Source organism: Ipomoea triloba, chromosome 8, assembly GCF_003576645.1.
Source record: "Ipomoea triloba cultivar NCNSP0323 chromosome 8, ASM357664v1".
In the NCBI taxonomy this organism is placed as follows: Eukaryota; Viridiplantae; Streptophyta; class Magnoliopsida; order Solanales; family Convolvulaceae; genus Ipomoea; species Ipomoea triloba.
The window spans coordinates 18,595,905-18,618,946 of record NC_044923.1 but is presented as its reverse complement, the minus strand read 5'-3'; the positions used below and the strand labels follow the sequence as shown (position 1 = coordinate 18,618,946).

General features: G+C 37.8%; 5 protein-coding genes across 7 annotated transcripts; 3 read left to right on the top strand and 2 right to left on the bottom strand.

Annotated features, from left to right (window-relative positions):
* Window positions 1-410: 410 nt before the first annotated feature.
* LOC116027782 (calcium-dependent protein kinase 5-like) lies at window positions 411-6,659 on the top strand. Its single transcript, XM_031269527.1, has 9 exons — window positions 411-636; window positions 979-1,821; window positions 2,239-2,382; window positions 2,464-2,616; window positions 3,216-3,331; window positions 3,497-3,664; window positions 5,554-5,778; window positions 6,135-6,283; window positions 6,448-6,659. The coding sequence occupies exons 2-8, from the start codon at window positions 1,050-1,052 to the stop codon at window positions 6,255-6,257; spliced, it is 1,701 nt and encodes a 566-aa protein (XP_031125387.1). The 5' UTR covers window positions 411-636; window positions 979-1,049; the 3' UTR covers window positions 6,258-6,283; window positions 6,448-6,659.
* Window positions 6,660-6,721: 62 nt separating this feature from the next.
* LOC116027783 lies at window positions 6,722-8,634 on the bottom strand. The gene is made up of 4 exons (XM_031269529.1): window positions 8,220-8,634; window positions 7,456-8,108; window positions 7,110-7,319; window positions 6,722-6,974 (listed from the first exon to the last, which is right to left on the bottom strand). The coding sequence occupies exons 1-4, from the start codon at window positions 8,446-8,448 to the stop codon at window positions 6,924-6,926; spliced, it is 1,143 nt and encodes a 380-aa protein (XP_031125389.1). The 5' UTR covers window positions 8,449-8,634; the 3' UTR covers window positions 6,722-6,923.
* Window positions 8,635-10,992: 2,358 nt separating this feature from the next.
* LOC116027904 (protein EXORDIUM-like 5) lies at window positions 10,993-12,630 on the top strand. Its single transcript, XM_031269674.1, has one exon. It carries the CDS (start codon window positions 11,148-11,150, stop codon window positions 12,213-12,215), a length of 1,068 nt encoding a protein of 355 aa, XP_031125534.1. The 5' UTR covers window positions 10,993-11,147; the 3' UTR covers window positions 12,216-12,630.
* A 2,894-nt stretch (window positions 12,631-15,524) lies between these two features.
* LOC116026840 (metallothionein-like protein 4B) lies at window positions 15,525-16,332 on the top strand. The gene is made up of 2 exons (XM_031268254.1): window positions 15,525-15,667; window positions 15,810-16,332. The coding sequence occupies exons 1-2, from the start codon at window positions 15,585-15,587 to the stop codon at window positions 15,979-15,981; spliced, it is 255 nt and encodes an 84-aa protein (XP_031124114.1). The 5' UTR covers window positions 15,525-15,584; the 3' UTR covers window positions 15,982-16,332.
* A 57-nt stretch (window positions 16,333-16,389) lies between these two features.
* On the bottom strand, window positions 16,390-22,285 carry LOC116026839 (nudC domain-containing protein 2-like). 3 transcript variants are annotated; one of them, XR_004099901.1, is made up of 8 exons: window positions 22,074-22,285; window positions 19,648-19,771; window positions 19,415-19,563; window positions 19,250-19,298; window positions 18,654-18,796; window positions 17,967-18,154; window positions 17,046-17,208; window positions 16,390-16,930 (listed from the first exon to the last, which is right to left on the bottom strand). XR_004099901.1 is itself a non-coding variant. In XM_031268253.1 (6 exons), the coding sequence occupies exons 2-6, from the start codon at window positions 19,694-19,696 to the stop codon at window positions 18,068-18,070; spliced, it is 477 nt and encodes a 158-aa protein (XP_031124113.1). In that variant the 5' UTR covers window positions 19,697-19,771; window positions 22,074-22,285; the 3' UTR covers window positions 17,878-18,067. The 3 variants fall into 3 exon arrangements, 1 of the variants encoding a protein (XP_031124113.1); XR_004099902.1 differs by having other exon boundaries at window positions 18,060-18,154; XM_031268253.1 differs by lacking the exons at window positions 16,390-16,930; window positions 17,046-17,208 and having other exon boundaries at window positions 17,878-18,154.
* Window positions 22,286-23,042: the final 757 nt, after the last annotated feature.

The window sequence follows — 23,042 nt, the reverse complement described above, 5'->3', positions numbered from 1 at the left end:
TTAATAGTTTTATCACTTTTATGTCTACAACATCTATGTCTAGACTTACCATTATAAATGTTATTATGCACTATCCCAATTGTAGTCTGACTATCACAATGCACACAAATTAGAGGTACAAATTTTTCTCAACTTGGAATATCATTGAGAAAATGGTGTAGCCATTCAACCTCTTCGCAACATTTGTCTAAGGCTATTAGCTCAGATATCATTATGGATCTAGTTATCACGGTTTGTGTTGAGAATTTTTAAGACACGGCTGCATCGGCTAACATTATATTTTTTTTTTTGAAAGGAATTAATTTTTTTTTAAAAAAACACCTATTATGTATGGAAGTACGGAGTAATAAGTAATACGTAGAGCATTTGATGATTGATTGAAGTAGGGAGTCATCGTATATATATATTTATGATTTATCTGATCTAAAGGGAAATATTTAAATGTCAACCCGGAAATGGAGGTGAAGTGATCTGTGATCATCATCCATTTATTTGAATGGTTTCTACTCTCCGTCATCGTCAACCGCAGCGACTCATCCACAGCAGCCACTTCAGGTCAGCGCTACACCTACATCGTCCTAAATCTCCTACGAAATCAGATAGATCATCGCACTTTTCTCCTTTAGTTCCTCCTCGGTACGTATATGTACACTCAGGTATCCTATGAATAGATCTGATTATCCTTGTCATCTGCCCCCCAAAAAGAAAATTTTGAGCTGGATATCTGATTCCCCTATGAATGGATAAATTGGTTATGATATTTTTTTAGCCGATCTGGTTTGGAGAATACGTACCCCTTAAGGAATAGCTTTACTTTTGGTTGGATTACGTTTTTTATTTTTGTAAAAATTAAAACAAATTAGATTTTTTTTAAAAATGGACTTTACATTTTAACTTGCAAAGCGCTTTGAACCTTTATATTCTTTGATCTGAGCTCGGAGTTCAGTACCTTATTCCTTGGCTCTCTGTCTTTTCCAGCAAGGTAATCTTGATTCGGAAAAACACTGGACGATGATAAAGTTGTCAACTTGCTGAGCTGTGATTGTTTCATGGGCAATACATGCCGTGGATTTTTAGGAGGCAAAAACTTTCAGGGCTACGCCAAGCCCCAAGATCATTCCATCTCCAAGCGTAACCCTTCTTCAGGCCATTCTGACTCTTCTGCTAATTATACCTCCCCTACCAGCTTGACCTCTTCCCAGAACAAAGATCTTACTGGAGATACCCAACCCAATCCCAAACAAGATCAGCACCTCTCTATCATCAGTGCCAAAAGGGACAGCATCATGAATCGTTCCACCAACAACCAGGCTTACTACGTTCTAGGTCACAAGACTGCTAACATTCGCGATCTTTACACATTGGGACGTAAATTAGGCCAAGGTCAGTTTGGCACCACTTTTCTCTGCACCGAGATTTCCACTGGTATTGAGTATGCTTGTAAGTCTATTTCAAAGAGGAAGTTGATCTCCAAAGAAGATGTAGAGGATGTTAGGAGGGAAATTCAGATAATGCACCATTTGGCTGGTCACAAAAACATTGTTAGTATCAAGGGGGCTTATGAGGACCCTTTATATGTTCATATTGTTATGGAATTATGTAGTGGTGGTGAATTGTTTGATCGCATTATTCACCGTGGTCACTACAGTGAGAGAAAGGCTGCTGAATTGACTAAGATAATTGTGGGAGTTGTTGAGGCATGCCACTCACTTGGGGTTATGCATAGAGATCTCAAACCAGAAAATTTCTTATTGGTTAACAAGGATGATGATTTCTCACTTAAAGCAATTGATTTTGGACTCTCGGTTTTTTTCAATCCAGGTTATTTATTTCTGATTCTTTTTTCCATCTTATTTCCTGTATTTATGTTTTCACACTATATGCTTATATCCTGTGATTGATGTATTACTGGCATCTGATAACTTCAAACATCATAAATCCTAATCATGGTTTGTTGCCACCGTGCCAGTGGTATTTGTTTGATTATTGTCTCATGAATGGCTTATTATCTTTGAAAACTTCTTCTGTTTGACTGAAATCCCAATCTTAGATTGAATCGTCATAATGACTACAAGAAATCATAGATCCTAATTGTGGAATGGTGTCAGTGGTGTTCCTTAGATGATTTTCACATGACTGATCTGTTATCACTGCAAGCTTTCTCTTCTGTTGGTTTCAATCGAAGAAACAACACCTAAGTTTTAATTTGGTTTTAATGCCGTATTCTTAATGTTTCAGGCCAAATTTTCACTGATGTTGTTGGAAGCCCATATTATGTTGCTCCTGAGGTGCTTACGAAGAATTACGGTCCAGAAGCAGATGTGTGGACAGCAGGGGTCATACTTTATATACTGTTAAGCGGTGTGCCGCCCTTTTGGGCTGGTATGTGTAATAATATTATGTAGTATAGGAATATTATTCTTTATTTTCCGTGTACTGTAACTTACTGCATATCTTTTTCAGAAACACAGCAAGGGATATTCGATGCAGTTTTGAAAGGTGACATTGATTTTGAATCAGATCCTTGGCCCATAATTTCAAACAGTGCAAAGGATCTAATCCGGAAGATGTTGTGCATGCAGCCTTCTGAGCGCTTAACTGCCCATGAAGTATTATGTATGTTTCTCTCTAATTGACTACTACTCTATTTGTTAATTTAACATGAATACATTTTTTAAAGAGCTGCATTAAGCCACTCCTGTATATTCGTATATGCGTGAGCATTCTTTTCGAGATCTTTGAAAAAGAGAATCATATGTGATATACCTTAGTTGCATTAGGGCCATTGCATACTTTTTGATAGTCTATACTGAAGTTCTGTTTGCTAGTGCTCAATGGTCCATCTATTGGGTCTGATTGAGTTGCATGGTGGACTGTGGTTGGTCAGTGATTGGTTGATAGCAGTTGTTGGTGAATCCTTTTCCCCACAATGACATAATGGTAGATGGAACACATTATCAAGATTTCCTATTTGGACTTACCTAGCGGTTTTATTCAACCTTGCCACTTTAATACAGAAGTTGCAAGGGAGGTTTTTAAGGTTTGAAGTGAAACTGTGAAGGAACTTACATTAATTGTCGATTATGAAACTATAGGGAGTTAATTTCGCTTGCCTCAAAATGGACCAGATTTCAATATTATTATTAGTATTGTTGTTATCATCATCATCATCATTTTTATTTTTATTTTAAAATTAAATTTGTATACTTCCATAGGCCACCCTTGGATTTGTGAGAATGGTGTTGCTCCTGATAGAGCATTGGATCCAGCTGTACTTTCTCGCCTTAAACAGTTTTCAGCTATGAACAAGTTGAAGAAGATGGCCTTACGGGTACGTATCAAAAGTTAGTACATGCAATTAGTTTTTTTCTTCCCCCGACTTCGAAGATTCTTCAATAAAATCAAATATTTGAAATGATAACCTTGTTTGAGGGCAAGATATTATCAAACAATGCAAACACTGAAGTTTAGTTATGCACTTACGCGCTTGTTCTAGGTAATAGCAGAAAGCCTATCAGAAGAGGAGATTGCTGGTTTAAGGGAGATGTTTAAGGCCATGGATACTGATAATAGTGGTGCAATTACATTTGATGAACTCAAAGCTGGTTTAAGAAAATATGGGTCTACTTTAAAGGATACAGAAATACGAGAACTAATGGATGCGGTAAGACAATTTTATGGTAACAGTATTTTTTAGAAATCTTTCTCATACATCTCTGGCAAGTTATAACCTGATCGATCGTCTGAGGACCTATACAGCCTGAAATGGCAGTTTAGGTGGATATGCAGTGTGGCCAAACTCATGTCAACACAACAAAAAAATAAATTAAATAAATAAAACAGGAAAAAAAAAATTGGCATGCATGTCAGACACTCCATTCTTGGTGTTCTTGATACAATAGGATATGCGAATGTTTAAACCCTACATTTTGGTAAAATTAAACTCAACTGTAAGCTTGAGTCTTCAAAGTTCACTCCTTCAGAATGTTGATTAAGTGCATTATGGCTAGGAACCTATGAACAACAGGGAAATAACAAAAAATAAATACATTATATAAATAAAGCTGACCTCCGGTTTTTCAAGTCTTAAGTGGTGGCATCTAGGTTCCTTTGTTGGAGGACAATCTATGCCCTGGCTTATTGGGGTGATGTTGAACTGTCATTTGCAGCTCATGAATGAAGGAGACGAAACTCTTATTAGATTAAGAGTGAGGTCATCCAGGGACCTTTATTGCTTTTGAATGCTAAGTCTTGTAAGAAAAATGATACTCAATGGTTTGGAATGGGGATCTGAAAGAAATTATATATATATATATATATATATATATATAGACAACAGATCAAGTGAAAAAGAAACCTTAGGTGAGAAATAAGATGTAATCTCATCCCTTGATTCAGTTCAGATCAATGTTCAGAATGAAACAATTTTAAAAAAAAAACGCAGTGGTATTATGGTAATTTTGTGTAAGTTAATTTTTTTTGGGAGCACTTTTTCCCTTCTTCCATAGCACATTGTTGTGCCTTGCAGTGCATATTGTTGTGCCTTCCAATTTTTGGATCATATGTGTTATATATATATATATATATATATTTAAAGAGCATTTGATCATGAATGAATCACTAGTTACTAATTTTAGTTGAATATTGTGATATTTTATGATTTGTGTTGAAAATCATGCATTAAATTTAGTATTTTCAATAGTTGTTTAATATTTTTCTACTTACCGTGCACATTTTTGCCTTTCTAGAGTTCTAGTGCACATTGTCCCTTCTTCCAGAGCACATTGTTATGCCTTCAACCTTTAAGATCTTAGGTGTTATATATATATATATATATATATATATATATATTTAAAGAGCATTTGATATCGAATGACTCACTAATTACTAATTTTAGTTGAATATTATGATCTTTTATGATTCGTGGTGAAGATCATGTATTAAATTTAGTATTTTCAATAGTTGTTGCATATTTTTGTGCTTTACCGTGCACATTTTTACCTTCCAGTGCACATTGTTATGCCTTCCAGAGCACATTGTTGTGCCTTCCAGTGCACATTGTTGTGGATCGCATGTGGCAAATTTTTTTTTTTAAAGATGAGTTGATGAATGGCTCAGATGCAACCGCACGTTTCACCTGCGGCTTCCTTTTCACTTGAAACCGTCCCTATATATATATATATATATATATATATATATATATATATATATATATATATATATATATATATACTCATGAGTCCATCCTTTCCCATGAGTCCGTGTAGACAGATCTGGGCCATTGAATGCTTGAGATCAATGGTTTAGATTTCACCAACTGTGCAACTGTGCACTCAGATGTGAACATAGGTAACGGATCAAATTAAAAACTGCGCCCAGATGTGAACATACGAACTTGTGCACTTACAACGATCATATTGTGCACTTTTAAAAGGTTTTTGTTGCACTTTTGATTATTGCCCAGACAGACCACTTTGATCCTTTCTGTGCTGAAGATTCCTTTAAGATCATTTGAGTCATAAAATTGGCTGAAGTATTTCTAAAATTTGACAGGCTGATGTGGATAACAGTGGAACCATAGATTATGGAGAATTCGTAGCAGCGACAATTCACCTTAACAAATTAGAACGTGAAGAACATCTTGTTGCAGCATTTCAATATTTTGACAAGGATGGAAGTGGTTATATTACAGTTGATGAGCTCCAGCAAGCTTGTGTAGAACATAACATGACAGATGTTTTCTTTGAAGATATAATCAGAGAAGTGGATCAAGATAATGTAAGTTAAGTTGGAGTATTAACAATTTTTAAAGCTGTGTATTCTTTGCACCTGATTTATTATTATATAATATGCATAACTGAAGTGACTATCACTGCTCTCTGATTCCCCTATTGGTGCAGGGGCATTAGTCACTTTCATTTAAATAATTTAATTACTTGAGAAAATATATTCTAAAAATGGTTCTTCACTGTTTTATGATCATGCTATGTATTCTAATTCTAAATGTGACAATTCTCTCTGCATGAATTATATCTACAAATGTTGTCTTGATTTCTGGACTAACAACTTACTCCCTTGTATCCGATTCTTCTATACTTTCTTACATTGGCTTTTTGGTGGGTCTTGTTTCCCAGGATGGGCGGATTGATTATGGGGAGTTTGTTGCTATGATGACAAAAGGAAATGCAGGTATTGGAAGACGAACTATGCGAAACAGTGTGAATATCAGTATGAGAGATGCACCAGGAGCTCATTAGCTTTTGAAAAGACACGTCATCTATAGGTACTTTTGCAAAAATAAAAAAATCTTGAATTAATAATTGATCAAACTTTCTTTGCCACGTATATGAAGAAGAAAATTAATTGTGCCCTTTGGCTGAAAGATTAGATCACTTTAAGCACAAGAGCAAGATTCAATTATGGTTTTTATTGGTGGGTGTTTTGTAGGGTGTACAGGATTGATGGCAGATGATGATGCAGCAGAGCTTTTGTTATGCGCGCATGCTTTCCCTTGAGTTGCCATATGCCTGCAGAAATTGTTGTAAACTTTGTAGACTCCATCCAGTGTATGAAAGAAATTGTTTCAGCTACTTTTAAGGTATTAAATTGTCACCTTCTGCAGCATTGAAGATATTGACCTTTAAATTATTTTGCACGCACTCTTAGTTTACTTGCTGTAATATGCTTTGCCCCACCCCCTTGTTCTTTTCTTTGTTCATCATACTAAGTAAGTATTTCAGTCATACATGCATTCATATATACATACCAATCAACCAGTGATTTTGATGTTGCATTCCATTCTAAACTATATGGTATGCAAGAAAGGAAAACTCAAAGAAATGAAAAGCGAGCAAGTTTGTATGTGCATCCAAGCTAGGGCCACAGCATGAGATGTATTGAATTACTGCAACTTGTTTGCCATGTTACTGTGGTACTGATTCTGGAGTTGCATGTTGATACGCTATTGCAACTTGCTGAAAATTTAATTATTAACCAAAACAAGTGAATATAAGTAAGAATGGGAGCGAGCACTTTAATTAATTGTAGGTACTGTACTAGCAGTAGTAAGTAAATAAAATAACAAAGGGATTGCTTAGTAGAGTACTTGCCTTCAAGTCCCCTGTTTTAGACAAGATGCAGTTGGAGGTGATGGCGCTTCCTTTATCCAACAGCCATCCGGCTTCACAGCAAGTTTCCCCGCTAATCTCGGTGTCCTTTAAGCAGCACCAAAGTTGCTTTGGGAGCAATACCAGATTGGCTGCTTTGTCTCGAACTGTAACCATTGTTGAGCCCTCATTGACTTCTTGGATGTCAACATTCTGCGAGGAAGAGGAATGAATGAAGAAATACACTAGGTATAAGAGATTGATATATATACTGTAGTAACTAGTCATATAAATCGTATTTAGAGTAATAGAGAACATGATTTGATTTGATGTGGTTGAAGAGAGGGACCTTAGGAGGAGAGTTAAGGAAGGTGGCAGTGGCTATGGGGCCTTCCCAAACACCAGTGATCTGGGAAGCGTCCAAAGGTGGAGTAGATGCAAATGCGGAGTCTCTAATGGCGCAGCCACCCAGCTGGTCCCCGTCACGGAATGGGCCGTACCACTGCTCGCGGAATACCTTAACAGTCTTCAATTCCAGCAGCGGGGTTGGGTTAGAATCATCATTACCACGTAATAAGCGGAGGACTTGAATGATTCGAACCCTAGACTCTTTATCTCGAGGGTCAATCAAGCAATGCTCCAATTCCAACTCCAATGTAGAAGCAGCCCAGGCAGCAACATAGCATCCGGTGGTAGGATGATATGCAAAAGCAGTACAAGAAGAAGTTGTGATGCTCCTCTCGTCGACGCTGTACCTTGTGGCTGCGTCGGCTTCGCAGCCGACGGTAGGAAGCAGGCGAATCAACTTGTAGTCGAAAGAGAAATTAGAGGGATGAGCGAGAGTGGGGCACTGAGTCTGCCAATCAAAAACCTTCACTTCCCACTCCCTGTAGGCTTCAGGGACAACAGATTCCGGCAACTCCATTGGCTTCCCTTGCTCCGTGAAATCTGCTCCGAATCCATCCCACTCACCACTCACCTTATTTGCAAACGCTGCCCAACCTACTCACAAAATAAAGTGCAGTGCTCAGATCAGTGCTGTAATAATAGAGTATGAAATCATATCATGTCATTATTATACATACATACATACATACATACATACATACATACCGTTTGTGAGGGATGTGGGTGGCGCAGCCAAAAGGCCGCCGCCACTGCTTTGACTACATTGAATGGCAGACAATTTGGAGGTGGTGCTCAGCAATTGAAAACTGCCATTACTGGTCTTCTTTTTGGAATATTGTGGAGGAGTATGACTGGTATTATGCGGCGGAATTAAGGAATTGGGTAGCCTTGGAGAAGAAGGGGGAATAATAATATTAATATTACCAGTATTCATATTTACCAGATAATAATAATAGCAAGCTGCATCAGCAGCTCATCTGCTTCAATTCTGGTGTGATTGGAAGAGAAAAAGCAGGATGTTATTGGCGGCTGGCAGCGAAAGCCATTGAAGGAAGATTAGCGGTGTTGGTGCTCTTTCCTCAGCTCCATTCTCCTCTCATCCATCAATGTATGAATATGCCTACTTGATAACTAATATTATGTGGCTGCCAATTTTCCATCTCATCTCCCCCCGCCCTAATCTGTTTTTAAAGTCTATAGAAGGTAGGAAAATTAATCAGATTAATTATTGGGTTTTAAGTCTAATTAAAGTAATTTTATTGGGCTGCAAATTCATTTTCAATTAAATGGTCCATCCATTGCATACTTTGTCAATCGTTATACCGTGGACCCTGGTTCTATACGACGTTGTCTTGAACTTTAATTTTAATGGTGATTGTTTGTTGTTCAGTTTGAGTTACAGAGGTTTTTTCTTCTTTTTTTTTTTTAAAAAAAAAAAATACTGTAAAACATGTTTATGTATCTCGTCATTCTCATGTTATGCGCTTTTGTACCTCATGTTACGCAATTATGTACGTTAAGCGTAAAGATTCTGTACCTAAATTTGATTAGTAGTTGTATAATACAAAATATATTGTGTCTTATTTTATGAATTTATGTCTTGTATTATGAAATTATGTGCCTATAAGACATAAATCAGATATGATAATAAGTAAAATAGAAAATATGTATATGTATCTAGTGTTATTCGTTTCTGTACCTCATGTTACACAATCCTGTACTTGAAATGGATTAATTGTTGTATGACACTAAACATATTGTGTGCCTTATTTTATAAATTTATGTCTTGTATTATGAAATTATGTGGCTATAGGACATAAATTATTTACGTAAATTAGATATGAGAGTAAGTAAAATATAAAACATATATATGTATCTTGTGTTATACATTTTTGTATCTCATGTTACGTAATTATGTACCTTAAGCCTATGAATTTTGTACTTATAATAAATTAAAATTTGTGTTGAAACATGAGAAAGGAGAAGCTATGAAATATGTTAAAGCTTAAATATCAAACAATGTCTTTTTGATTTGGGATCCACAATGCTATGTGGGCCCTAGTCCACAAAGCTTAAATATCAAACAATGTCTTTTCATAACCGATAGTCTTAGCTTGTGTCGAGATCGTATCTTTTTGAGTATTTATACCATCAATTATGCACACGAATCTTACAAGCACACTTTTTAAGTTTGAATAGTCTGTCGAAGTTACAAGGAAAGAGAGTATAAGTTAAAATTAGACATTTGAAAGTATGAAACCTAACCTAGTATTATTTGTTAGTTGGTTTTGCATTGAATTGGTAGTTATTATAATGGTGTATAGTAATAGTGAAAGTGGATGGACCACCGGCGGTGGTGCTTTAATTTGGATGTGTATGGTATGGGGATGGGAATGATAGATGGGGGCAAGCTAATAAGAATCTGTATTGTGATTTATGATGGACAAGAAAGTAAAGTAAAGGTGCGCCCACTGCAATTCATCTTCACGTACATGACAAAGAGTATATGTGTAGTGTAATCCATCCGATATGATGGCCATCTGTTGGGAATTGAATTGAAGCTATAGCTATTAATACAGTGCATATTGGATCTAAGCTAGAACATCCAGCTAGCTGCTGGCCCCAGGAAAATGGTTGTGTAACACCGCTGGCTGCCACTACAATAATAATAATTTGTATTGATGATGGAGATGGAGACTTTTGTGAAGTAAACTTAAGTTGGTCGTCGTGTTTGTTGACATTATTTGCACATATATATCATAGTGAAAAGAAAAAGTGTTTTACTATTGTGTGTTGAATATTGATCTCGTTTATGCTGAAGTCCGTGACTTGCGCAAATCTAAAGCATCATCAAATTCAATGAGTGGGGCTGGGCTGGCAGGATTAAAGTGGGTTAGTACGTAAATCTATACTAAAAGCTACATAGATACTTATTAATAAGTAAAGCACTGGATGATACTGTGTAGTGTAGGTAACTTTACTGGTTTATATATATGCATTCAACTCGAGTGGCGTGAGCACGTGGACGTTGAGTTCATCACCAATATTTAAATTTTATTTTGAATATTTCAAATTTTAAATTTTAAATTGAATGATATGAATAGTATCTAATTTCCAGCATTTCATTTTTTATTGAAAGTTGTGAATGTTTCCATACTTTTTTTTTTTTTTTTTTTTTACAGAATTATAATTCATTTCTCTCAAACTTATTCCTTTAAACTAAACACCTGCGAGAGGGAGAGAGTACTAAACCCTAGAATAGATTGAGCTACTATTGTTGTTGTGTTTTATAACAAAAGAGTTAACCTCCATTAGTAAATAACAGAAACATGAAAGGGATGGGATGGGATGGGGCAGTGATAATAAGACGTGACAGTATGTTCCCCACGAAAAGTGGCAGCTGGTGCCAGCCAATTTCCCTCTCAAACCAACCCTCTGCGCTCTGCACTGCTTCTTCTTCTTCTTCTTCTTCTTCATTATATATCCCCCACCCCTTTCTCCATTTTTACTCACCCACTCCTTCATATCTTTTCCCAACAACTACCTTTTTATTTTAATAATAATATAAAAACTAGAATAGATTAAAGCTCGATCTTTTGGCTTTTGCTGCTGTTACAATACACATACACCATTATGAAGGGGATAAGCAGTCTCCTCTCCTCCTTCTTCTTCTTCTTCTTCTTCTTCTTTTTCTTGATTGCTACTGTCAATGCTTCGCCGGCGGCCCAAACTCTCCAACTGCATCCGCAGGCGGATTATCAGTACCTGAACCCAAAGCTCCCTCCTAGAGCCCTTTCCAACTCCAAGAAATACGAGGGCTCATCCGACCTCGTGAATCTCCGCTACCATATGGGTCCCGTCCTTTCTTCCCCTATCAATATCTATCTCATCTGGTATGGCAAGTGGTCCCCATCCCAGCAGCTCATCATCAAAGACTTCCTACTCTCCATCTCCACTACCAACCACCGCGCCGCCCCCTCCCCCTCTGTCTCTGAGTGGTGGCGCACCGTGTCTCTCTACACCGACCAAACAGGGGCCAACATATCCCGCTCCGTTCTCATTGCGGATGAGTATTCCGACCGCCGCTACTCCCAGGGCACTCACCTCACACGCCTCTCCATCCAGGACGTGATCGCAGAGGCCGTACGCTCTAAGCCCTTCTCCATCGACCACAAGAAAGGGATCTACCTGGTGCTTACCTCCATAGATGTGACAGTGCAGGACTTCTGTCGGGCCGTGTGCGGCTTCCATTACTTCACCTTCGCCTCCAAGGTGGGTTACACTCTGCCCTACGCTTGGATCGGGAACTCGGGGAAGCAGTGCCCGGAAGTGTGCGCGTACCCGTTTGCAATCCCGGGGTACATGGCAGGAGGCGGACCGGGAGCATTGTCTCCGCCCAACGGGGACGTGGGTGTAGACGGGATGATTAGCGTGATAGCGCACGAGCTAGCGGAGCTGTCATCCAACCCGCTGGTGAACGCATGGTACGCAGGAGAAGACCCGACGGCGCCCACAGAAATCGGTGATCTGTGCGAGGGGCTGTACGGCACAGGGGGCGGCGGAGGATACATTGGGCAGGTGATGAAGGACAGGGAGGGGCGGACTTACAATATGAAGGGGAGGAGGAGCAGGAAGTTCTTAGTGCAATGGATTTGGAGCCCTATCCTCAAGGCCTGTGCTGGTCCAAATGCATTGGACTGATGTAAAATCAATCTCTCCATTTCTCCTCTCCTCTCCGCCCTCTCAATCCACAAATCAAATCAAAGCTCCAAATCGCCGCCGCCGGCTCGGCAGCAGCGAGGGTGACGAGACGTACGGTATGAATTGAAGTGACCCCCCAGGCCCCAACCCGATTCGAGGAGCAAGAGTTTTTTTTTTTTTCTTTTAATTCCTTTATTTTCTTAGAAATATTTCTTTTTATTCTTTATAAAAATTCATTAGTGGTATTGTTATTATTATTATTTGATTTGATTTGATTTCATTTTGGGCAAGATGGAACCGTATGTATAAAGAGGCATATAATTTTAGTTTAGTTAAAAATATTGACTTGTATATTACTTCCGGGCCATAGTTGAATGGCAGAGCAGGGTAAAATAGGGCATAATTATTAGTTCCAGCCAATCTCTCTCACTGGACTGGATCCCAACCAAAAAGGAAATGAATATTTGGAGAGGCAAAAGGGTAAAATGGGACATGGGAATTATTGTGGAGCACAGTGAGTGCGATGGCCAAAGGGGTGCGTGAGGCACAGGCTAGTGATCAACAGCTAAGCCTAAAGGGTCCCCTCTGCCTCTCTTTCATGTCACCACTTCTGTAAAAATACTATAAATATATATATTCTATTTCTTTTCACAGTTTAGGTCAAACAATATGACAAAATAAAATCAATCTTACTCAACTCACAACTCACCGATAACCATTTTTCTCAGGTGAGGTCCCCTACTTTTTCCTAACTTTAAATTTCTTTAACCATTTTTCATCTCATATTTGAATTATACAAATAATACTACATTTACTCCTACTCCTTACTACATTTCTTACTCTTTGCTCATGCACTATAATTGATTTAGAAAAGAAACTATTAATTTTATTCTTTTCTCTTTCTTTTTCCATCTAAAAAAATTAACAAAGACTTTACCTTTCAAGAATAAACTTGTCATTTTCCATAAATTTTTTTTAATTTTAATTTAATTGACTTCATCTTGTATGGTGAACCCTGGTCCATGGTATAACAACTCTGTCATTGGCAGCATCTCCAAATGTCCTAGTCAAATGCGCCAAGTTGGGTCAATTTTGAATTAATTTATTCAAAATACACAAAAACAAAAGAAAAAAAGGATAAAATTTGTAAAAGGAGACAACATATAACATCTAAATTAATATTTTTGTCATTTTAAATTGTTAAAACTCAAACAATGTACACTCTGTAGTATGTACTTTGTTCATCTCTTTTTCCATTTCTAAAAGAACTTTACAGGAGATCTATTAGAGCAACCCCATTAGGGTTTATTTGAGTTTTTTTTTATGCACACATAAAAGAAAGAGGTGATGAGTTAGAGGAGGGGAAGGAGGAAAGAGAAAAAATTGGTAGACCAAAAGGCAATTTTGACGAGCGCAAACCCACGTGTTGTGGGATTGCTGGTGCATCAATGGGCTAGCATGAAATCAGAGTTTGACTGATAAGTGTATAATTGTTCATATTTATACCTCATACTTTGCTTTATTTTGCTTATGAAGTGTCTCAATGGTGTTCAAAATGATTCTTATTTTGCTCATTTGATCAATTAGGCATAATTCATCATTTTTGGGTGAAATAATGAGAGCCAAATATAAAACTAAGGAGATAGATGCAACACTTCCAAGGGAGCCTAAGAGTGGTGTTTTTTAATGGTCTTGGTCATTTAGGCATTGCAATTCTCGCTACACGTCGACGTTTTAGTTTTTGGACCATATATCAGCCTAGGAATGTTCAAGCGAAGTTATTCTTGCGCCATTGGAAAGAAAACTCAAAAGGGCTACAACTTTCATTAAGATCATAAATCTGGAATCCAAAGTTGTGAAGGTCAAAAGATACGACCAAGTGCATGGTCATGCCAGTCAAGGTGATAAGGATCAGTTTTGGGCTAATTTTGGCATGGATGAGCCACCCACTCCATGTTCGTATTTAAGCTCGTTTTTAGCATTTTTAACTCAGTTTCGACCCATGGTTGAGCCCTAACCATTTTCTACTCATTCTTTTCATATTTTAGGGTTAGATTAAACTAAGAGTTAGGTTCTTTAACACTTTTGAAGCTTGTAATCTTATATTTGAAACTTGGATTCCAACATTTCAAGATTGTTGTTCCATTTTCAATACATAAGTTCTCCTACCTTTTATCTCTTTCTTTTGCAAGATTTATGTTTATTACTTGTGCTTTTGCTTTATTTATGCTTATAATGTGTGAGTAGTTAGCTTTTGGGTTTGAGCAAAGGTTGTTTTATCTATCTTGATGCTTGGTTTGTGCTTATTGCATAATGAATAGAATCCTAACCTAGGGTTCATGTGTTTGTGAAGGTTTTGTGTTTGAATCTTGCTAATTTTTTATGTACACATTCATTGGCATGTATTTGGAGGATTCATTTCCTCAACGAGAGTTAGTGATAAATTCGAGCCACCCATTGCATAAACTCAAATAGAGTGAGGCAATTCCTTCTGACAAAATAATTGGACAAGCAGTACTTGACCCGAACCACAAGAAGACATAAAGGTTAATACACAAGATGTGCGGTAGTTTGATGGTTAAGAACTTGTATAGTTATACTTAAGGTCTTGACTTCAAATCTTGTTAGCTGACCTTTGCTAACATTTTGCTTAAATGGCTCATCAGGTTGCATGTCTTTTTAAGTAGTGTTATTACAATCAAGCCATTTGAACTCAAAAAATGTGTAATTAGGATCCCTCAAGTAGTAAAATCTGACCCCCAAGTCCCATGTCCTTTTAGGTACTGTTACAATGTATAATTAGATCCTTAAAGTAGTCAAATCTGTTTAATTATATCTAATAGTAGGTTAATCCTTCTTCGCTTGCATGGGCAGATCAACTAGTCTCAACTGATCTCTACAAAAGTATTAAATAACAAGCATGTTTTTCTCAAAACACATTTTTTTAGTTTAATGATTTGATTATATTTTTGTGTTTAATTCAATAGTGAATTTAAACGTTTTTCCTATTTTAAAATTATGTAGAAAATATATAGCCCGAAATTAAGATATTGTGAAACGGTAGAGGCTACAGGTGATGCGCCCTGTAATGAATGAATTGGAAAGTTGTGGAATGTGCAGGAAATTAGCAAGAACTAACAGGGGAGGTCCATACACGTACGTACAAGACACATGAGAGATGCGGTGTTTGAGCATTTGCCTGCCACGTATACTAGTAGTAGTGGGCATGAGGTGAGGCTGGTGGCCTGGGCACACCGACTTCAATTCACGCTTTATAAACTTAGCTAGCTAGCTAGGAATCCCCAGATCAGATCAGAATTGAAGTAGGTAGATAGCAAGCAAATAAGTGATTGGATTAGTGAGGCAAAAATGGCAGACATGAGAGGAAGCTCAGCTATTTGCGACGAGAGATGTGGGTGTCCGTCGCCGTGCCCCGGCGGCATCTCTTGCAGGTAAGGACACCCCAGGTGTCTGTATCCTAGGCTCCTAGCTACATATATATATATATATATATATATATATATATATATATATATATGTTACAAAGATGAGAGTATAATGTAGATGATGATATGATGATGCATGGCATGGCAGGTGCGTAAGTAGAGCAAGTAGCGGTGGTGAAGATGAGCACAAGCGGTGCTCATGCGGGGAGCACTGTGGATGCAATCCATGCAACTGTCCTACGAGTGAGGGCATCACCGGTTCCGGCAAGGCCCACTGTAAATGTGGTGATGCTTGCAATTGTGTTAAATGTGCCTCTTAATTAGCTCTTAGCTCTTAAATCACCAACCCATCATATCCCACCTACTACATATATAATATAGCTTATAGCTTATAGCTAGCTAGGAATAATTAAGCAGCAGAGCAGCTCGCTTTGCTGGCTGGTAGCTAGGTAAGCATGCATAAGATGGAATACATCAATCTAGCATGCGGCTAGCGCACCTAGATATATATAAGTATGTAGTGATCCAAGATATACAACTTGTCAGTTGTGGTTACCTTATGTATGCCCGGCCCGCATGAGAAAGGTTTCTGTAAGAAATACATATGTTGCAAGCTAGCTAGCTAGCTAGCTAAGCCGTTCTTTCCTGCTTCCTTCTAACAGAAAACTTCAATTCAATTACTGGAGAACCCTTGAATGTGTAGAGGATATGAGTTACTACTCCGTACGTAAGGTACATATATAAAATGTGTAGATTAATTTTCAATTCACAGTACAGTATAACCATTGCGAGATTGCACAGTATGCATCTATATATGTAGATGCTGCTTCTTTCCACAACTAACTAATTTAATTGTATATAGATGCTGCTTCTCTCCACAACTAACTAATAATTAGAAGGCAGGTGGAGTTTTAAAAAATCCCGTCAATCAAACAAAATATTATAAGCATACTGCATACAGTTCAATGTCTACCTTACTGTGAACCAAACAGTGCCCAAGGAACCAAAGGAATATATGCCAGACTAGTGACAGATCCAAGATACATTCCACTCTACACCAGGGCCAATCACCTGCTTCTTTCTGAGACAGCCCAGGAACCCAGCCACTTTGAAAGAAGATTATTCATTGCTGGCCCCAGCAACACCCTGGCCTGGAACAGATCGAGAAAATGGAATTGGCTCAGCAGAAAGTAATGAATGTATCAAGGGCCGGTTGCTTGTTGACTTGGAGCCACTAATGGCAACTTGTAGTACGTACAAGGCAGGAGACTACAACAAAGATACATCATCATTCAATACCATGTGTAATTATATTGGAACAAAATTTTCAATCTTTTTCCAATGTATTCAACTCAAAATAACAATAAAGACTTAAAGAACCAACCTCACCAATCCCCATTATATTAAAGCTAGCTCGAACAAATAAGAAAGGTAACCCTGAGTTTTGCTGCAATTGGTGTGAGGGCTGTAGCTATAGACCACCAAACTACACCAAATCCTAAGACGAGCTTCCCTCCAACAGTGTCAAGCCCATATTCCCCTGCAATCTGGGTACCCACAACGTCAGTCCTGACAACTTACTTTTTAAATACAATTATGGATTTGATTAGTCCTTCAATTAAAAATCTTATTCCCTAACTAAAAAAAATATCATTCAATCTTAATTGCTAATATATGATTTTTCAGTTTGAATTAGTGTTTTTAAATTTTTGTTTTGAATTCTTTTGTCCATCGACTAATTGCCAAACGTCCCGTTAATACTTAAAAATCAAAATATTACTTTTAAAAATAAATATTATTGATCAATATAATTATCACATGATATAGAGATTTAATATTGAAATGAGCTCTCACAATAAATGTTTAAATAATATTTTAAACACATACAACTTGAAGAGTTCACCCATCTAAGCATATTACAAAGAAACTAACAACAATTTCAACCATCCAAACAATTCAGACTATGAAGTGCAGTTGATTAACCAATGCAGGAATATGTACTTCAAAACTATCCTTGGCGGTCACCAAATTTGACTTGATTTCATAGTCGTAGTAATATGTTCTTAAAGTTCCTTACATTAGCCTCCATAAATATTTAAAATTGGATGCATGGTTTGACAATGACTTTTATAGGACCGAGGGAGAGATAATGTATAAAGAAAATGGAAGGGTGAGAGAAGAAAAGGATAACATGAAATAAAATGATAGATGTCATGGAACATAATTTTAGTTTTATTTCACACACGAAATTGTTATATACATACACCACATTCAATTCCAACAACTTATTTTTCACCATGTTTACCTAACAATCGCACAAATCCAGTTTTGGCATGGCATCCACTAGAGACAGCAGTAAGCCGAGACTCAGAGATGAATCAGAGTGAAGATACATTACTTTCAAAGTTAAGTAGATCGGATCCCACCCATGAAGGACCTTGGATCAGGGCAATTGCCATTGAACTGTGCTTGTGAAAAATCAAAGCCAGGATTCTGCGAAAGGGAGCATCTTATCACCAGAAGCAAAGAGACACCAAGTATAACTGCAAGGGACTCAGTATAGACTTCATTGCAGCAGAATTGAAGATACATTACTTTCAAGTTACTAAATTTTATCTCTATGTAGTTCATTAAGTAACTCTTTAGAGTACAAGGCTAAAACTATATAAAACAATTGAGCGCTAGCGAAACAAAATCCATTTTTCATCAAATATTCATGTATATTATATATATATATATATATACTTTTAGTTAATCCATCCCATATTTATCTGTTTAAAAGGAGCATAGAAATAATTCTATTCTATTTCTAAGGTGTTCCATATTTATGCTGGTTTCATTTATTGTTTAAGATATACTACTATTGACTCTGAGGCAGCATAATCATTTGCAAAGTCTGGAAACCTCATATAATCAAACATGCAATCACAGACACAAGCATGAAGCAACACTAAGAATAGCAACTTGCAACTGGAGTAGAGCAAACATGTACCTCTTCTTGGAACCTTTGAAGCATGAGGCGCTTCTGTTCAAGGTCTGTGGTGTACGGATCCAACTGACCTTGACCCATGATAGGAGAAGACCATGTCTGGCCTTTATCCCTCTTCTGAAGGGTTACGTGCATTATATCATCCTCTGCAACATATAATTTTTTGTTATCATACATCAAAAGTACTCATTCAAATCATAAGTTGGTTAAACCTAGTTTGTCATTCTCAGTCATGATTGCCCCAAAATTTGCACTTCTATACAAATAATAACCATTTCATCAATATGACTTGTTTGTAAAAGGAGTACGCCTCAATAAGTTGGAACAATATCAGCTTGGCCTACTTTAAACACAAACTTCAAACTTCTCTTTTAACACTTTCGATACCTCCAGAGAAGCCCCATTTATTTACCAAACAAAAAGTTTTGCTTTTTATCAACAGGATCATTAATTTCACAAAGAAAACACATCATACAGGTCAAATCTTCCATGGATTACACAAAATTCCACATAATTCCTTTTGCAACAACTTTCAAGTTTCGACGATGCATATGGACAAAAAAAGATGTTCTTTTGCTCTCAAATCATAGAATCATTACCTAAAGTCCAGAATGAGCAATCTGTCTTCACATGATTGGTAAGGTCATGCTGTAAACCCCATAAAAAGGCGTATAAAATATAGTCAGATGATATGAATGCTCACGAAAATTATAGCTCTATCCACTTGAAAAAAGGAAGTAGAGGCAGAGTAGCATAAAACTAACATTGAGGTAAGGAGGGTTGCCTTTAATCCCAACTACCAAATGTTTGGACTCGATTTTACAATAGAATAGCTTTTTGGGAACATTTTCCGGGAGATTGATATAAATATTCAACTCTTCAAGTGTTTGGTCCCATTCAAAGACCTTCTGACCTGATAATCCATCATGAAACTGTAACAAACTTTTACAAAATAATGGATATAATAATGTTAATGCATATATGATAGAGAGAGTACCATTGTGGATGAAGCTGTGGTGCTTCTCAGGGGCCAATTTGTCAGCCATTTCTTGAAGGTCTGGAGCTTTAATCTTACAATTTTCCTATTCCCCAGGTTAGTTTGATTCCAATGTCTTCAAAGTCTTCAAAACAGAACCAAATCACATTCTAGACTTTATTAAGGCCATGTTTGGTAAATAATCAACCTATCTGTCAATTTTGGCTTATTTGACCACTATTAGTTGCTTGGTTAATAAGCTTTTTGTAACTCCAAAATACTAAAATTCAAAAGGCTACTCAAAGTAGCCTTTTCAATTAGCTTTTTGAGTGAAAAAATTATACCAAACAGCTATCAGCTAACAGCTAATCTATCAAACAACTTTCTACAATCAGCCAATATTATCAATTAATCATACATTTTAACAGCTAACAGCCATTTATCAAACAGGGCCTAAATCAATTATATACTCCACAATGAAATGGAAACAACAAATGGTATCCCATCCCTCACCTCAAGTGGGGCGAGAGTACAAAAAGTATAACCAGCATTAGTCTACAACTTGAAGTCTTGAAGCAATTGTGAAAGGCACAGAATGATGCAAACATAATTCTTCATAGTTTCTGTTAGCACTGAAAATTCAAATAACGTTATTGGGTTGTGACTGATAATTGGTTATTCAATTAATTGCTTTAATTAATTAAATTGGGCTGATATTTATTTAATTGGGTTGATTAAATGACCTAATAAATAATTGGTTGGCCTAGTTAATTAATCTAAAGTAATTGTTGTTGAACTGTTGGCCCAAATTCAAGGAATATATTTAATTGAGTTGGACCAGACTATCAATTGGGCTGCTCAAATTAACGGGCTTGGACTTGGTTTGGCCCATCAAAGTACATGTGGATCACATAATTTGTGGAAAGATGTGGGTATTATAAAATCAATTCAAAATTATAAAATCATGAACCTGGACATGATGATGTCCAGGTACATTCCTTGAATTTAATTCAAAATATTAAATTAAATTCAAAGGATGGGGTTTGTTAGATTTCTCTACTCCCCCACCACTATAAATAGTGGTTTCACTTTGAAGATTAAAGGCATTGAAGGCATTGAGGATCAGAAGACTTTGAAGCTCTGAAGATCTGCATCTCACCGGGGGCACGCCTGCAATTTATTTGCACGAAGGACTCGCTTGCAATTTATTTGCACCGAGCACCTGCAATTATTTGCATCGAGGGACACGCCTGCAATTTATTTGCACCGGGAGGACTCGCCTGCAATTTATTTGCACGAAAGACTCGCTTGCAATTTACTTGCACCGAGCACCTGCAATTATTTGCACCGAAGGACTCGGCAAGCCTCCAGTTCAGCATACTCTGAACTCGGTCTACTTCCAGTTCGGCATACCCCGAACTCAACATAACTCGGCATAATTCGGCACGCCTCTAGTTCAGCATACTCTGAACTCGGTCTACTTCCAGTTCGGCATACCCCGAACTCGACATAACTCGGCACGCCTCTAGTTCAGCATACTCTGAACTCAGTCTACTTCCAGTTCGGCATACCTCGAACTCGGCATAACTCGGCACGCCTCCAGTTCAACATACTCTGAACTCGGTTTACTTCCAGTTCGGCATAGCCCGAACTCGGCATAATTCGGCACGCATCCAGTTCAGCATACTCTGAACTCGGTCTACTTCCAGTTCAGCATACTCTGAACTTGGCATAACTCGGCATACTCCGAACTCGGCATAGCTCGGCATACCTCCAGTTCAGCATACTCTGAACTCGGCCTACTTCTAGTTCGGCATACTCCGAACTCGGCATAGCTCGGCATACCTCCAGTTCAGCATACTCTGAACTCGGCCTACTTCTAGTTCGGCATACCCCGAACTCGGCATAGCTCGGCAGAACCCGGCATAGCTCGGCAGAACTCGGCATAGCCCGGCATAACTCGACACGCCTCCAGTTCGGCATACTCCGAACTCGGCACAACAAGGCATACTTCCAGTTTAGCATACTCTGAACTCGGCACACTTCCAATTCGACATATTCTGAATTCGACACACTTCAAGTCGGCATACTTCTAGTAGAGAATCAGAGGACTTCTATACAGAGATTGTACCCTTTTTCGTTTGATACACACTACTTATTGTAACCGATATACTTTGAATTTTGAATATATACAATTCAAATATTTCGCGTTTACAGTTTCTATGTGAACATAAAAAGGAGTAGCTATATTTAACTTGCAAATGGGAAAAATCCTGCTTGACAGACAGACAAAATAACCATTGAGTATGTCAACTAAGAAAAACTATGGTCAAATCAGGGAAAGAACTAGAATTAATGTGTCATGACCATTTTCTTGATCAAGAAAATTACAATACGAAGAAGGATTAAAGTAATTTACAAAGTGATTCTCTCATCGATGCACTTACAATCAAGGAATAACGCTCAAATAGGCCACTGAATTGCACACCAAAGTCCAGCACTGAGAGGAGACAAGAGGCGCTGAGGCGGCTGAGTGGTGTTGCCGGCGCTCCTGCTGTAGGCCGGACGCCGGAACTCCGGTAGGCAGGGACGGAAGAAGCAGCGAGGACGCGAGGTAGAGAGCCAGAGAAGCGACGAGCTCTGCGAATCTGCGGTATATTTGCGCGATCTAAAATATAAAATAAGAAAAATTATATATTTATAGTACAGCCCAAAACGACGCGGTTTTGGTGCTGTATATTGCATGAACAATTAAGTGATTAAGTTTGTAATTTAAGAAGTAGTAACCCTAGCCTCCCTTTTCTCTCTAAAACCAAACGTCTTTCTCTGCTGCTCAACTTCGGCTTCCACCGCCGGCCTCCGGCCGGAGCTCTAATGGAGCTTTGAACCGGCGGTTTTGGTCACCTTCTACGTTTGCTTTCGCTCCGACCATCGTAGCAGTTCAGTCCGCCTCCAACCACCGCCACAGATCTTCTTCTTCCGTTTTCTTTCCCTTTGAATAAAATAATAGTAGGTAAGTATTGGGTTTGTGTTGGTAGTCTTGAACTCCCAACCCTACTTTGACTTTACCCACTTTTTATTTTATCTATTATTGTGTTTTCCTCTCGTTACTTTCACGAGCATTTTTCCTCTCGTTACTTTCACGGGCTTTTCATTTTCATTAGCATAAATCGTTTAGTTTGGTTTCGGCAAGTGTTGATCTTATCCTGGGCGAGCAAAAAAGAATGATGACGAAGACCCAGATCTTTGATGAAGCTTTAAGCTCCTTGAAGGAACATAGCTTCCTAGTTATGAAACAGTCTGCGATTCAAGTTTTCTATAGCATAGTTAGAAAAGTTGTTTCTATGTCTGACTGTAAGGAATGGTTTACCATTTCATTGATCGTTGATGTAAACGTTTTATGTTATGAATTAATG